Below are 14092 nucleotides of genomic sequence, written 5' to 3'. Positions count from 1 at the left end.
TGATTCTTCCATACACTTCTCTTGGTATTGAATTACTTTTAGTGACCCTCCAGCTCCCCCTAACTAAGGATCATTTATAGAGATGAGCGAACACTAAAATGTCCGAGGTTCAAAATCCGATTCGAACAGCCGCACACTGTTCGACTGTTCGAACGGATTTCGAACCCCATTATAGTCTATGGGGGGAAAACTCGTTTCAGGGGTACGCAAAATTCGATAAAATTATACTTACCAAGTCCACGAGTGACGGTCGGGCTGGATTCTCCTTCAAGTTTTCCCCCGGCGCAGCGTCCCCGCGTCTTCTTCCGGCTGGAATTCAGTCTGCCTAGGCATCGGGGCCTAGGCAGAGCTGACTGCGCATGCGCGGTTATGCGCGGACATGCGCAGTCAGCTCTGCCCGGCCCGACGCCTGAGCAGAGCCGACTGCGCACGCGAGGGCATGCCCGCACATGCGCAGTCGGCTCTGCCTAGGTCGGATGCCTAGGCAGAGTAAATTCAAGCCGGAAGACGCCGCGGGGATGCTGCACGGAGAAGACTTCTAAAGGTAAGAGAAGAACCAGCGTTGATTGGCAATGTATAGCATTCTGCCAATCAACGCTGGTTCTGCATCGAACCTTACACTTCGAACAGCTAGTAGTCTTCGATCGAGTACGAGTATTTCGAATACCGTAGTATTCGATTGAACACCTACTCGATCGAACACTACTCGATCATCTCTAATCGTTTGCCTTAATACATGTCAGAGTAACCCAATGCCCATTTTTAACATACTAGTTAGAAGCCTATGGCTAGGTTCACACGGCAGAAAATGAAGAGAAATTCCTCTTCATTTTCCACCGCTGTATTTGGCTGCAGGATTGCAGGGCATCAGCACTCGCGAGCCATGGAATCCGTGGCCTGGCCATGTAATAAGCTGATTTTTTTCTGTTTCCTGTTATGATCTCTGCCTCCCATTATAAAAAGGGAGGCAGATTCGAGACGGAATCTGCCACCAATTCGGGGCACAATCCACTCCCAAATCCATGTGAACCTAGCCTAACTAGGCTTATTTAGAAGTCTGTATGCATTTTGTCTTCCTGATGGACCTAAAATAGACTTGTGTTATATTCAATAGCCAATCTGAAGAGTCAGAGGTGAAGAGGAAGAGCCTGAACAAATGATAGAGAAATGGGATGAGTCTTAGACTACCCTGGACACCATGCAGGCCCTGTAGCTAAACTGTAGTCTCAGATCCCAACTCTGCCATAATAGAACAGAGCTAGCAAGGAGACAAAGAGGATGCACTGAGGAATATACATGAGAGGTATACATACCCTGTGGGATAAAGACTATAATTTACGAGCTCCTGGACAGTCTCTTTAATACAGACCTGCAGGGACTCCATGTCCTACTACACAAGGTCCATGCATATGGTTCTGTTTGCCAGAAGGCTAGTTCACACGGGCACAGAGGGGGCAGATTATGGCACGGAATCCACATCATAATCCGCCCCCTCCCAATGGTGGTCTAGGTAGACCGCCAGGCTACTTTTTTCTGTGAGCAGAAATATGTACATGCGTAATATGCATATGCACACATGTATTTGCGTGTGAACTTAGCCTTATAATACTACCCAGATCCTAAAGGTGTTCATGGAGGATCAGTGGTGTTCTTCAAAATGTAGTCCAGTAACTCAAGAAAATTGTGCTTTTAATACTAAACCAAATGAAACCTTCATCTTTTTTCCTTATATTCACATTCAGCTTTATACTCGCTTGTCAGCTTTATACTATGCTTCAAGACTGGGGAGAAGTTTTATTTTAGGAAATATTCATATTCAATTTCAATGAGCTGAATCTCTTATTTTTATTTTATAGGTATAATACATTACACATTATAGATATTATGTTCTGTCGGTATTGTATATAACATAATTATATTCTATATACTTTTTAGTCAAAGACACTTTAACGACAGGTGATCATAAGACTACATTCAATGCCATAAACAGCCTGTTTAACAGCCATCACACGGCCACACTGCTTTCTATGTCTGTGAATAGGGGCTATTCACATGAAGGATAATGATTTAATGGTCCAATATTGCAGATCATCAAGACATAGGTTACACTCTATTTTTATCGGTCTTCACACACCCTCCATACACTGTAATGTATAAGGGATCTATGAGAATGGATGTTTTGCTCCCCAGTCATGTGAATGTAGGTTCACATGGAGCTGATTTTGAGATGGATTTCACAGAAAGAAACTTCAAACTCCATCCAGAACCTGCCTCTTATTGTTTCCAATGTCAGGCGTTGATGGACACTTCTTTTTTGTCAGCAATCTGCACCATCTTGCTGAAGATTCTGCGGCTGAGCCACATATGTTGTGTGAGAAGGTGGAGATTGGTGGAGTCCCGTTATATCAGCCCCAGGTTTCTGGCATATGTGTGGTCCAGGGCGGATCTAGAATAGGTTTCAGCCCCAGGGGCGGGTCATAGGCTCATTATTGGACCATAAAAGGCTGCAGAGCCTGCACTTCAGGGCAGATCCTGGGAGCGAGAGGAAGTGCCTGGGTCTGTCCTGACATTGAGAACTGGCTGAGATGATGCAGTATTTTTTGTTTGATTCGTGGGGCTGGTAGTAAGCCACATGTACAGTTAGTATTTTCTGCTTACTTAGTAGCTCAGACAAGCAGGATTTTGTTTCATATTATTTTTCCTCAGGTTCAGGCTGTACTGGTTTGCTGCAAGATGTGTGTCCCTGTCTCTGACTGGTTGAGTCCGCACCACTGCTATCTTCCCCACAGTTGCTTTTCCCTATTGTGTGTGAGGCTATTCAGCAACCAGCAGAAAGCAGACTCTCCACCACAAGTTCACAGTGCTGGAATTCGTAGAGCAATATGGGGTAGAAGACCACCTATAATTCCTCTCCAAATTCCTTCCTGTGTACCTACCCAGTGCTGAAATAGTAACAATATACTGTACAGTTCCCAAATAACAGCTCCAGTCCTAAAGTAATGAGAATGTTGGTGGTCACAAGTCTTGAGTGTTGGGTAACTACTAGAGATGAGCGAACACTAAAGTGTCCGAGGTTCGAAATCCGATTCGAATAGCCGCACACTGTTCAACTGTTCGAACGGATTTCGAACCCCATTATAGTCTATGGGGGGAAATGCTCGTTTCAGGGGTAGGCAACATTCGATAAAATCATACTTACCAAGTCCACGAGTGACGGTCGGCTGGATTCTGCTTGAAGTCTTCTCCCGGCGCAGGGTCCCCGCGCCCTCTTCCGGGTGGAATTCACTCTGCCTAGGCATCCGGCCTAGGCAGAGCCGACTACCCATTCATTAGAGGCACCTGATGCACCCGAACAACTGACAGAACACACACCTTATAAGAATGAGGGTAGATTTCTGGATTTCTCTTAATTGAGTCTTATTTTAAGCAAATGTTTCATTTCAGATGCTTCTATCATCTGTGAGTACCGGATAACGCAAAAATACAGTAGGAGGAAATTTTTCTCTCTTCTCTGCCACCTGTTTTTTACTTGACCTGACCTGACAACTGAGTCTTAAAGCATTTCGCCCGTCTTCCCAAACATTAACTAGATAATTAATGTTAATGATGTTTTTTTACATCCTCGTAATAAATTTGGGGGAATTTAGCGGATGATAATGGAATGCAAAGCTATGTATCCTCTGGAGAGTTTGTGCAGCGAAGCTGGAATATTTATCAGCTCTGTATACATTTCCACAGACTCTGTGCTAATGATGAGTGAAGACAGAGGTGCCTCGGGCTGCTTCTCTAAACCTCCTGTGTAGGTTCCCTCTATTGTGTAGAAAGCCGGAGACCTCGCAAGGAAACTGCAGGAAAGCTGCTCGGTAAATGTTTAAATCACCCATGAAAACTTCACAGCCATTCCCAGTGGCTGCTTCCATAAAGCAAAGACAGCCGGGTGTTTGGGATTTACATGAAGAATCCAACATTCTTTTTCCACTTGTCAAGACGGCTGCTTAAGCCGCTGATAAGGATTCTGGGTAATTTTAAGCAAATTAGTTCAGTGACCTCAATATCTTCCATGACCACGTGTTTACTTATTTATGACAAAAAGGAGACGGAAAGCGGATCCAGCCGTAAACTCAACTCTTTTTTGGTTAAAAGAATCTAATTAAAAAATAGAATGAAAAAGTCTAAAAATTCTCAGTTTTAGGATATTCTTATACAAGTCAATAATACAGTGGAAAACAGCGGGGGGGTTTCTAACACTCTATGGCAAAACTGCACGTCCTAAGACACTGCACGGCCGCCATGGTGAAGGTCTCCGTTGCACCATTACCACCCCATAGGAATGTCCCTTAAGCCTGGTCTTAAAGTGATAGTCCAGGAGTGGAAGTAAAACAAAAAAAGATATACTCACCTATCGACAGCACTCTGTGGTCTGTTACCCTTCCACGTGGTAACTCCCCATGCCAAAATGTTGGCCAATAAAGTGGCTTTACCAGTCATTGACAAGGAATCGGTGAAACGTGTTGTCACAGATATGGACCTAGCCTAAGTGGTGCATGATGTCATTCATCATATGAGATAATAGTGAAATAATATACAAAAAGCAGCTTTGGTCCATGAAAAAAATTCCCATTAGTAACCAAACAAAGACCCCACTCTTCACTTTTTTTGGTTTGACTGCTCTTTGTTTTCCCCCACTTAAGTGTAAGTTCAAACATGAGTTTTTTGGACCTGAATTTGATGGGGACGCCGCCCCAGATTCCCGTAGAAAAAATGCTAGCCGTAACTGGATGCCGGTGCAGTGCGGGATTCCACTCCGGATTAGGCCCAAATAAATTGGCCTAGTCGGGAGGGAGGTGCCGCGAGGCGGACGCCTGCCGTGGAATCCGCCTGAAGAGCGAGTAGGTCGCTTCTTTTTCACGCGAGTAGGAACAAACTACCTGTGGAAAAAAAGAAATTGATTTAAATGAGAGGCGGTTTTTTGAGCCGGATTATGACGCGGATTCCGTGTCAAAATCCGGCCCAAAAAATCTCATCTGGACCCGGCCTAAGACATCTGTCTTGCCAACCTAAGATGGCTCAGAAGACAAGTCTGTTACATCTGAGGGATACTTGATCTTCCCAGCAGCATCTCTATTGCTTCTTGCATAATATATCCAATTCTTATAATTTATTCCAGTCATGTAAAACTCTACATTTTGAATGGAAAATCGAAGATCGTTCTGAATATTACTTCACAAAAAATATGGTCATTGCCATTGAACTGCGGCTTGTAAATGCCAGACTTAGGGTGCATTCAGACTACGTAACGCCGGGCGTGTATGAGAGCCGTACACGCCGGCATTACGGCAGACTGCCGAACACTTCCCATTCACTTCAATGGGAGCGCTCGTAACAGCGGCGTTTACGAGCGCTCCCATTGAAGTGAATGGGAAGTGTTCGGCAGTCTGCCGTAATGCCGGCGTGTACGGCTCTCATACACGCCCGGCGTTACGTAGTCTGAATGCACCCTTATATTATTAAACATTTCCATCACATCCATTCAGCACTGGCCAGAATCAAATTAGATCCTACCAAGACATCTCCATGAGTGTTCATTGTATATTCATGAGTTTTCATGTTACATTGCACAGCGGTCCATCTAATTTTGGGATTTTTGGTCTATTGCCTTTGTCTGTGTGTTTGAATAGGATGACAATCAGATATACTGTATGACCAATGAGCAATGCTTTGTCAGTTGTGCAGTCATGGGTTGGGTTGTGGGGTTCCTCACAAGAGGCAAAATTGGAACCTCCACTTTGAGCACCATCCATATAGTGTTCTTTATCCAGCTTTTTCCAATGCACACTAATTCATTGTCCACGTTAGCATATTCAGACATCCCAAAATGACTGCTGTAGCAATGAGAGCATACATTTGTCTTTCCTTTGGGTAGGTTCCCAGGTAGGAATGTGGAAAGGTATTGAGGGTGGTCTTTTAACACAGATTCCTCCCCAAATTCTGGGTCTATGGATCCCGGATCTCAGACACAATGGGGCTAAATCAATGTGAGTATTTCAGTATCTGCTGGAAGATCGAGCAGGATACTTCTTTCTTCAACATATTGGATGGATGGAATTCGGAGCTGATTTTGAGGTAGAATCCAACTCCAAATCAGCTCCAGATTCCTCCAGGGAACCAACTCTTACCTTACTCCTTGTTGAGATAAGTGGGGTCAGATCACTAACAAAAAACACCCAAATACTTTTGGGCATTATGCCAATCATCTCAATATCCAAGAGGAAAGCTAAGAATAATCTATAATATAACATTGATTCACTCCCATGTAGTCACATAATAAAAGGTAGTCGGGGTGAATGGTACAATGTGTAAAGGAAGCGTCTAGCCGTAACACTTGATGATTTGTTCTTTCTGGATAGTGGTTATGTCCTTGCCATTATAGCCTCAAGGGTCCATTCATCTTGTGAGACTTGTGGTGGGTGGAATTCAATGCATATTTGTAACAATAGTACCAACGCACTGCACCATAACTGGTAATACATCTATGTCCAATCTGTGTCTCAGCGGTCACATTTGGTTCTAGGAATGTCTTTTATTTGATTTATGAAATTCCAATGGTTCTTACACAAGATGTTATCTCATACAGAAGCCTCCAAAGCCTCCACCCATCTCAGCAGAAATATATTTGAAAACAAAGTTGAAAATCCTAAAATTTATCCAGCATTATGATATTTAGAGCTGCCTAGGACCATTATTTTTGGTGCTATGGGTGACAATTTTCATCTTGTACGATGTTGGATATTACGAGGTATTGCTTTTTCAATATATCATAATAAAAATAAGCCCTAGAGACCTTCATAAGTTTTGGCTATACTATAAAATAAAATCAGGCCAAAATCTGAAAACCAATTTGGCCATAAATAGGAAATAGATATATCGTCATTGAGGACACAGCTGTTTATTACACTTCTTAGAAAAAAAAACACGTTCTCCATCCACCATTAATTTATTAGATCAACGTAACCCCAAGACTACGCTGAAGACAAAGACATTACACTTCTGGGATCTGCAGCTGATGAAACATAAGCATTAGTAAAGGCAACTACTTCCTTAATGTCACTATTGTGAATTTCTACACCCTGCAAGCATTGTTTAAAGGAACGCTCCAGACTAATACACTTGGGCAGACTGACTAATCCTGTCAAAGGTTTAGACAGTGGTCATGAATAGAGATGAGCGAGTAGTATTCAATCGAGTAGGTATTCAAACGAATACTACAGTATTCAAAATACTCGTACTCGTTCGAATACTATCGCTATTCGCAGTAAAGATTCGATTCAGAACCAGCATTGATTGGCCAAATTCTATACACTGTATAGCATTCGGCAAATCAACTCTGGTTCTGCAGCAGGCTCGTCCTTGCTAGTCAGGAGAGCTGGCAGCTTGCGTTTATGCGGGAGCTTACTTTTTCTCATAGGAATGCATTGAACAGCGTTGATTGGCCAGTGTACAGCATTGGGCCAATCAACGCTGGTTCTGCCGGAGGCTCGTCTGTGAGGAGGCGGAGTCTAAGATTGTACCACAGCAGTCTCCATTGTGGTCCCATCTTAGACTCCGCCTCCTCACAGACGAGCCTCCGGCAGAACTAGTGTTGATTGGCCGAATACTGTACACTGGCCAATCAATGTTGGTCAATGCATTCCTATGACAAAAAAGTAATCTCCCTCGTAACAGCAAGCTGCCAGCTCTCCCGACTAGCAAGGACGAGTCTGCTACAGACTATAATGGGATTCGATATTCGATCGAGTATATATAATATAGAATATTGAGGCTCTACACAAAACGAATATCGAATCTCAAATATTTCACTACTCGCTCATCTCTAGTCATAAGTTTTAAAGGTGTATTGGCCAGTTCCACTTAATCCAGTGTGCTCTTCTGATGACCATGTCTATCAGGACCTTGTGACGGAAGACGTTGGGTAAAATTAGGATCGGGCACTTGGATTGCATACTTTTAAGATAAGCAGCTACCAGTTTTCTCTCCCCTTCTATTCAGTACATAGGTACCAATGTGGAAGTAGGTTGATATACAGTAGCTGTCAGCTGAATGAGTGCTTGACCATCCGAATGAGCTATCAGAAGTGTATCCCTGTAGACTAGAAAGTCAAAAAATGAGCCAGATTTATCAGAAGGCCTTATACTGGATGATAAATTTGGGGACTCTGTCAATTCCCATCTCTACTATAATTTTATACTATCTATTAATTTGCGCCAAAATAGGAAGAAATTGGAGGGATTTTGGTGCACCATGATGCAGTTTAATCCAACCCACGCCCCTTTGCTGCTATCCATTTATGCAAGTCATACAGTCTACGCACCTTGTCAAGGGTATAACTTGAAGCTTTGGGACCCCAATACAAAATTTTGCATATAACAGTACCTGAACCTACTATAGAACATCTATTGTCTTGTATCTTCTTATATGGCAGACGAGCTGATAGGACTGCTCAGGGTCTGGTTGAGATGGCTACCCCTTCACCATGTACAGCTGCAAGGGAGCAATATGGCATAAAGCCGCTTATAAACAACAATCCATTGTATGGTATTTGCGAGCAGTGTTACAGTGTTGGCCAAAAGTATTGGCACCCCTGCAATTCTGGTTGCTTTGCTGCCTCTGGCACTGGACTACTTGACCGTGTGCATGGCATTATGAAGTCTGAAGACTACCAACAAATTTTGCAGCATAATGTGGGGTCCAGTGTGAGAAAGCTGGGTCTCCCTCAGAGGTCATGGGTCTTCCAGCAGGACAATGATCCAAAACACACTTCAAAAAGCACTAGAAAATGTTTTTGAGAGAAAGCACTGGAGACTTCTAAAGTGTCCGGCAATGAGTCCAGCCCTGAATCCCATAGAACACCTGTGGAGAGATCTCTTAATGGCAGTTTGGAGAAGGCCCCCTTCACATCTCAGGGACCTGGAGCAGTTTGCCGAAGAAGAATGGTCTAAAATTCCAGCAGAGCCTTGTAAGAAACTCATTGATGGTTACCGGAAGCGGTTGTTTACAGTTATTTTGTCTAAAGGTTGTGCTACCAAGTATTAGGCTGAGGGGGCCAATACTTTTGTCCGGCCCATTTTTGGAGTTTTGTGTAAAATGATCAATGATTTGACTTTTTTTTCATTCTCTTTTGTGTTTTTTTCATTGCAAGCAAAATAAATGAAGATATTAATACTAAAGAGTTTGTGCTTGCAATCATTTTCTGGAAGAACACGAGTATTATCTGACAGAATTGCAGGGGGGCCAATACTTTTGGCCAACACTGTATATAGCAAGACTATGTGGGCATTCCATTTCTTGATGATGGCTGTCACAAATGTTGTGTTATGATAAATATGGGCACCATTTTCACGTCGTTGGGCACCGCACTAATGGGAAAGTTAAATCATCTAATCCTGTTTCTTGGCTGTAAAAAAAAAAAAAATCAAATTCTAAACTGTTTATCTCTTATAATAACATATTGTCAATGCATCCAGCAGATTACAACCTGCCTGGTGTCTGCTGGAATTACACTGTATATTTATCAGAAGAGCGTGTTAGGATGTGTGTCCCTCTTCCAGGAACACATCAGTCAGTAGAGGCGCTCAGAAGATGCCACACAAGCTGTGTCTGAAGTTGTTTGCCAAGTCAAGTAATGTGTTGGACAACCAGATTTATACTCACAATTGTGATGTTATTGTCTGTTCATCACTACGATATGTGAGGAGTACAAGTAGTGTGGCATATGGATCAGCAATGTGTCCAATTGTAAATCTACATGAGAGATAGAAGTTTTGGCACACCAGTTGTGATAAGTGAGGGTCCCTATGCTGAGATTGTTGAATCAAAGTTGTACCATTAGAACTCTGTTTAACTCAATGTTAAGGGGTATTCCCATGTACATAATCATATCTATATTTGTAGATAATTAAAAGTTAAACATTTTTGCAAATATAAGTAATTACAAATTCTGCAGAGTTTTAAAGGTTTCCTCTAACTCTAACAGTACGAGTTCACCTTTGAGGGAGAAGCACATGAAACCCTGCTCACCTGCAAGAGCAAATAATGACGGGATGTATTAGGTATACTTGTGGGTACCCATAACATTGTGCGACCAGTGGCTGGTATAAGAGGGCTAGATTTCAGAGAAGCAGGGTTAGTTGTACTGCAGATGCTATGTGTGACCCTAATAGCAGTAAAGACAATGCATTGCAAGCTCATATACCTGTTCAGCATTTGCCGCCATTACTCTCGAGCACTTCATAGCTTACACATAGATTAATAAAGACCAAACCCCTATTACTATAGCACAAACATAAAGCCGTTTCTACACAATGTGACTGCAAGTACCTCACATGATATTGTTCTGTTCATAGACTCTATGTTAGAAGCTTATCCGTCAGCATTTTACCTGGTGATATATCTTATTCATATTTCCTATAGGTACCAGGTGTCTGTTTTTTGCCTCATCTACGTACTGCCTCTGCTGGTTATAGGGTGTGCATACACCTTCATTGGTATGACTCTTTGGGCCAGCGAGATCCCTGGTGACTCTTCAGACCGATACCACGAGCAGGTGGTAGCAAAACGCAAGGTGAGAATCTCTTGTTCTATCTATAAGAGATAGGGACAACTGTGAATTAAAGAGACTGCTAAAAACTGCAAAAAATTGTCATTCAAGTCATATAAGATAAGATAATCCTTTAATAGTCCCAGTGTGTTACAGCAGCATAGATAACAAAGATACAGGATAATACACAGTAATATATTACAGAAGTAGACACACATAAGAAAAAAAACATACTAGGAATCGGAAGGAAGGAAGGAAGGAAGGAAGGAAGGAAGGAAGGAAGGAAGGAAGGAAGGAAGGAAGGAAGGAAGGAAGGAAGGAAGGAAGGAAGGAAGGAAGTTTCAGGATCATTTAGTTCTCTGTGCGGAGTGATCTTTGCTTGAAGAACCTACGAACAGTAGTATATCCTGAAAAGTCAACTGGAAGGTTACATACCCTTTAATCTGGAACATATCAGCTTTTGTGCGATTACAAATCCTAAACTCCATCTAGATCAGGGGTAGGAAACCTTCGTCTCTCCAGCTGTGGTAAAACTACAACTCCCAGCATGCGTACTTGCTCTGCTGTTCTTGGAACTCCCATGGAAGTGAATGGAGCATGTTGGGAGTTGTAGTTTCACAGCAGCTGGAGAATCGAAGGTTGCTGACCCCTGATCTAGTGAAAGGCGACAATGATTCTTAGAATCCTCCAAGCTAATACTTACCGCTAGATCCCATATCTGATTTACTTCTTTCTCTCTGCCCCCCAGGTCGTGAAGATGATGATCGTGGTAGTGTGTACATTTGCAGTTTGCTGGCTGCCGTATCATATCTACTTTCTGCTGCAGACCCTCAGTCACACAAATCAGAAGTTCTACCAGCAACTTTACCTGGCCATTATGTGGCTGGCCATGAGCTCCACCATGTACAACCCCATCATTTATTGTTGTCTGAATGACAGGTGAGTGTTAAGCCCCAATTGCCATGGCCTGACTGGGTCTTATTTCTTACCCTTTGTTCACATCTGCTTTCAGTATTCCGTTCAGGCAGGGACCCCCTGAACGGAATACCGAACGCAACTGCAAGCGGTGTGCAGTGAAAGCACACGGACCCCATAGATTATAATGAGGTCCGTGTGCTTGCCACTAATCATGCAGACAGGAAAGTAGATTGTGAACTACTTTCATGTCCGCATGATCCCTGCGGAGATCTGGCGGCAAGCACACGGACCCCGTTATAGTCTAAGGGGTCCGTGTGTTTTCACTGGCACACCGCTTGCAGTTGTGTTTGGTACTCCATTCGGGGGGGTCCTCATGTGACTGAATAAGATAGGTGATATGAAAGAGGCCTTACAAGCGTACAACATATATAGCGATGTGCCGAACGTGTTTCTCTTCAGTCATTCAGTCTCTCAGTACTGAGCAGTAATAAAGGTCTGGAGACGATATATTGGGAGCAGGTAAATAGTTGTAAGGTAACACAATAAATATAAGGGATGATTTTACACGGCCGTTTTATACACTATATAAGCAATTTCTTTATAAGTCCAGAGATATAAAAATGTAATTGGCGCTGCCGGCCACCTGCTGCCGTAGAGAAAACGCATTTAGCTTTGTGTCATCCATTACAGCATGCCATGAAGATGTCTTGTTACAGAAGCAGCGCTTATCATATTATTATTTCTACAAAAGTTCAGAGCAATGCTTCTAACCTTCTACCCACCCTGGGTTTTGATTTTCTTTATCGTACATCCAATGTTCCCTCAATATTTTCAAGTCGACATTTGTAGGACCGGAATAAAAACCTGATTTATTCTCTGATATTCTTTTGTCTTTGAAATTTTCACTTTATGTATAAAACATTTTTATACTACTGTAGGTCTTAAACTGTAATGCCTGAGTGCTTAAGTGTACCGTAAGGAGACAACAGTATACGGAGGTTTAGCTTAAAACTCTTGAGTTCCTCTGCAGAATTTGAAAGATGGCTTCTTACTATCTATCCCGCTATTCACAATCCTAGTGTCATCTTCTGCGACATAGAGGCCATTGGGTCCCCTCTGTTCCATTTGTGACTTATACCTCTGTGCCCACTATAATGATACCCCTGCCAGCATATATGGCCGGTAGTAGATGGGGTACTTGTTACATATTGAGGCTTTACATTACACTTCTGTTAAGCACTCTGGTATATACAGGTTTTTTTTTTTTAATACAGCATAGCCTATTAATAAAGAATAAAGTAGTCTCTCTTGTGCATGGCTTGTGTATACCTGTTCTTCTCCCATAATCAGTGGTGTAACTAGGAATGGCGGGGTCCAGTGGCGAACTTTTGACATACCCCCCCCCCCTCCTGACCGACACCAAAGACCTTCACCGACCGACCCCCCGCCGCATTCCTACATGCTCTATTATGCCCCATAGTGGCCCCTGCACACAGTATTATCCCCCATAGTGGCCCCTGCACACAGTATTATGCCCCATAGTGGCCCCTGCACACAGTATTATGCCCCATAGTGGCCCCTATTATAGGTAACGGCCTATTAAGGAGAAAAGTAGCCCCTAATGTCCCAGGCCCTGTGGCAGCTGCTACCTCTGCTACCCTAGTAGTTACGCCACTGCCCATAATGTGATTCCCCTAATTCAGCCTCCATTTCCCATAATCCTATAATTTTTCAGACACAGAGGTTGCAGAGTTTCAACTATCTTTTGCCAGTTACAAATTCTGCCCCTTAACTCACACTGCAGTCTCATCCTGTCCCCCAGCTTCCAGTTTCTAATAGCTTTCTCCCTGCCTGCCCTTATAAGCAGGAGGCAGGTGAATTCGGTGTCGAGTTGCATCCAATGGAAACGTAGAGATTTTGCACAGATAACTCACAGCTAGTAAAGTCAGATGTGCAATAAATTATTATATGGACTCCCTCACTTTATCAGTGCATGGTTCAATCCTTAAAGGGATTCTTTTTTTTTTTTTTTTTTTTTTTTAAATGTAGATTGTGAGCCCTATATAGGAATCACAATGTACGTTTTTTTCCCTATCAGTATGTCTTCTTAGACTGGGAGGAAATCCACACAAACACAGGGAGAACATACAAACTCCTTGCAGATGTTGTTCCTGGTGGAATTCAAACCCATTACTCCAGTGCTGCAAGGCTGCAGTGCTAACACTGAGCCACTGTGTTGCCCCTCAATCCTTAAAGGGATTCTATCATTGGATTTTTCAATTTTTAACTAAACCTACCTTCATATAGCATTTAGAAAGACTATTGTAGACATATCTTTTGTTTTGTGATTAGTGCAGCCAATTTCAAGAAAAGCTTGTTATCTTCTTATGCAAACCAGTCTTCTCGGAATACGGTGGGCGTTCCCCCTGTGTTGCGAGCACCCCCCGCGTTGTCATCCTGGACCTGCATCGCTGCCCCATCTTGCTTGCTGTTCACTCCTTTTTCTCTTCTTTCTCTCTTGTCCTGTCGGCGCGAATGAAATTTTGTGCATGTGCTGTATGCTCAGGCCCGAAGCTGAAG

The 14092-nt window shown here is 42.9% G+C and overlaps 1 protein-coding gene across 3 annotated transcripts in view; it reads left to right on the top strand.

Annotated features, from left to right (window-relative positions):
* Window positions 1-14092, top strand: part of LOC142202747 (substance-P receptor) — a 163683-nt gene that overhangs the window by 136914 nt on the left and 12677 nt on the right. For all 3 annotated transcript variants that reach the window (XM_075273048.1, XM_075273047.1, XM_075273046.1), the window contains exons 3-4: window positions 10468-10618; window positions 11343-11533. In XM_075273048.1, the coding sequence (XP_075129149.1) occupies window positions 10468-10618; window positions 11343-11533 (342 nt within the window). The remainder of the gene's footprint in view (window positions 1-10467; window positions 10619-11342; window positions 11534-14092) is intronic.

Source organism: Leptodactylus fuscus, chromosome 5, assembly GCF_031893055.1.
Source record: "Leptodactylus fuscus isolate aLepFus1 chromosome 5, aLepFus1.hap2, whole genome shotgun sequence".
NCBI classification, from domain to species: Eukaryota; Metazoa; Chordata; class Amphibia; order Anura; family Leptodactylidae; genus Leptodactylus; species Leptodactylus fuscus.
The sequence above is the reverse complement of the archived record's forward strand: the minus strand, read 5'-3'. Positions and strand labels throughout refer to the sequence as shown.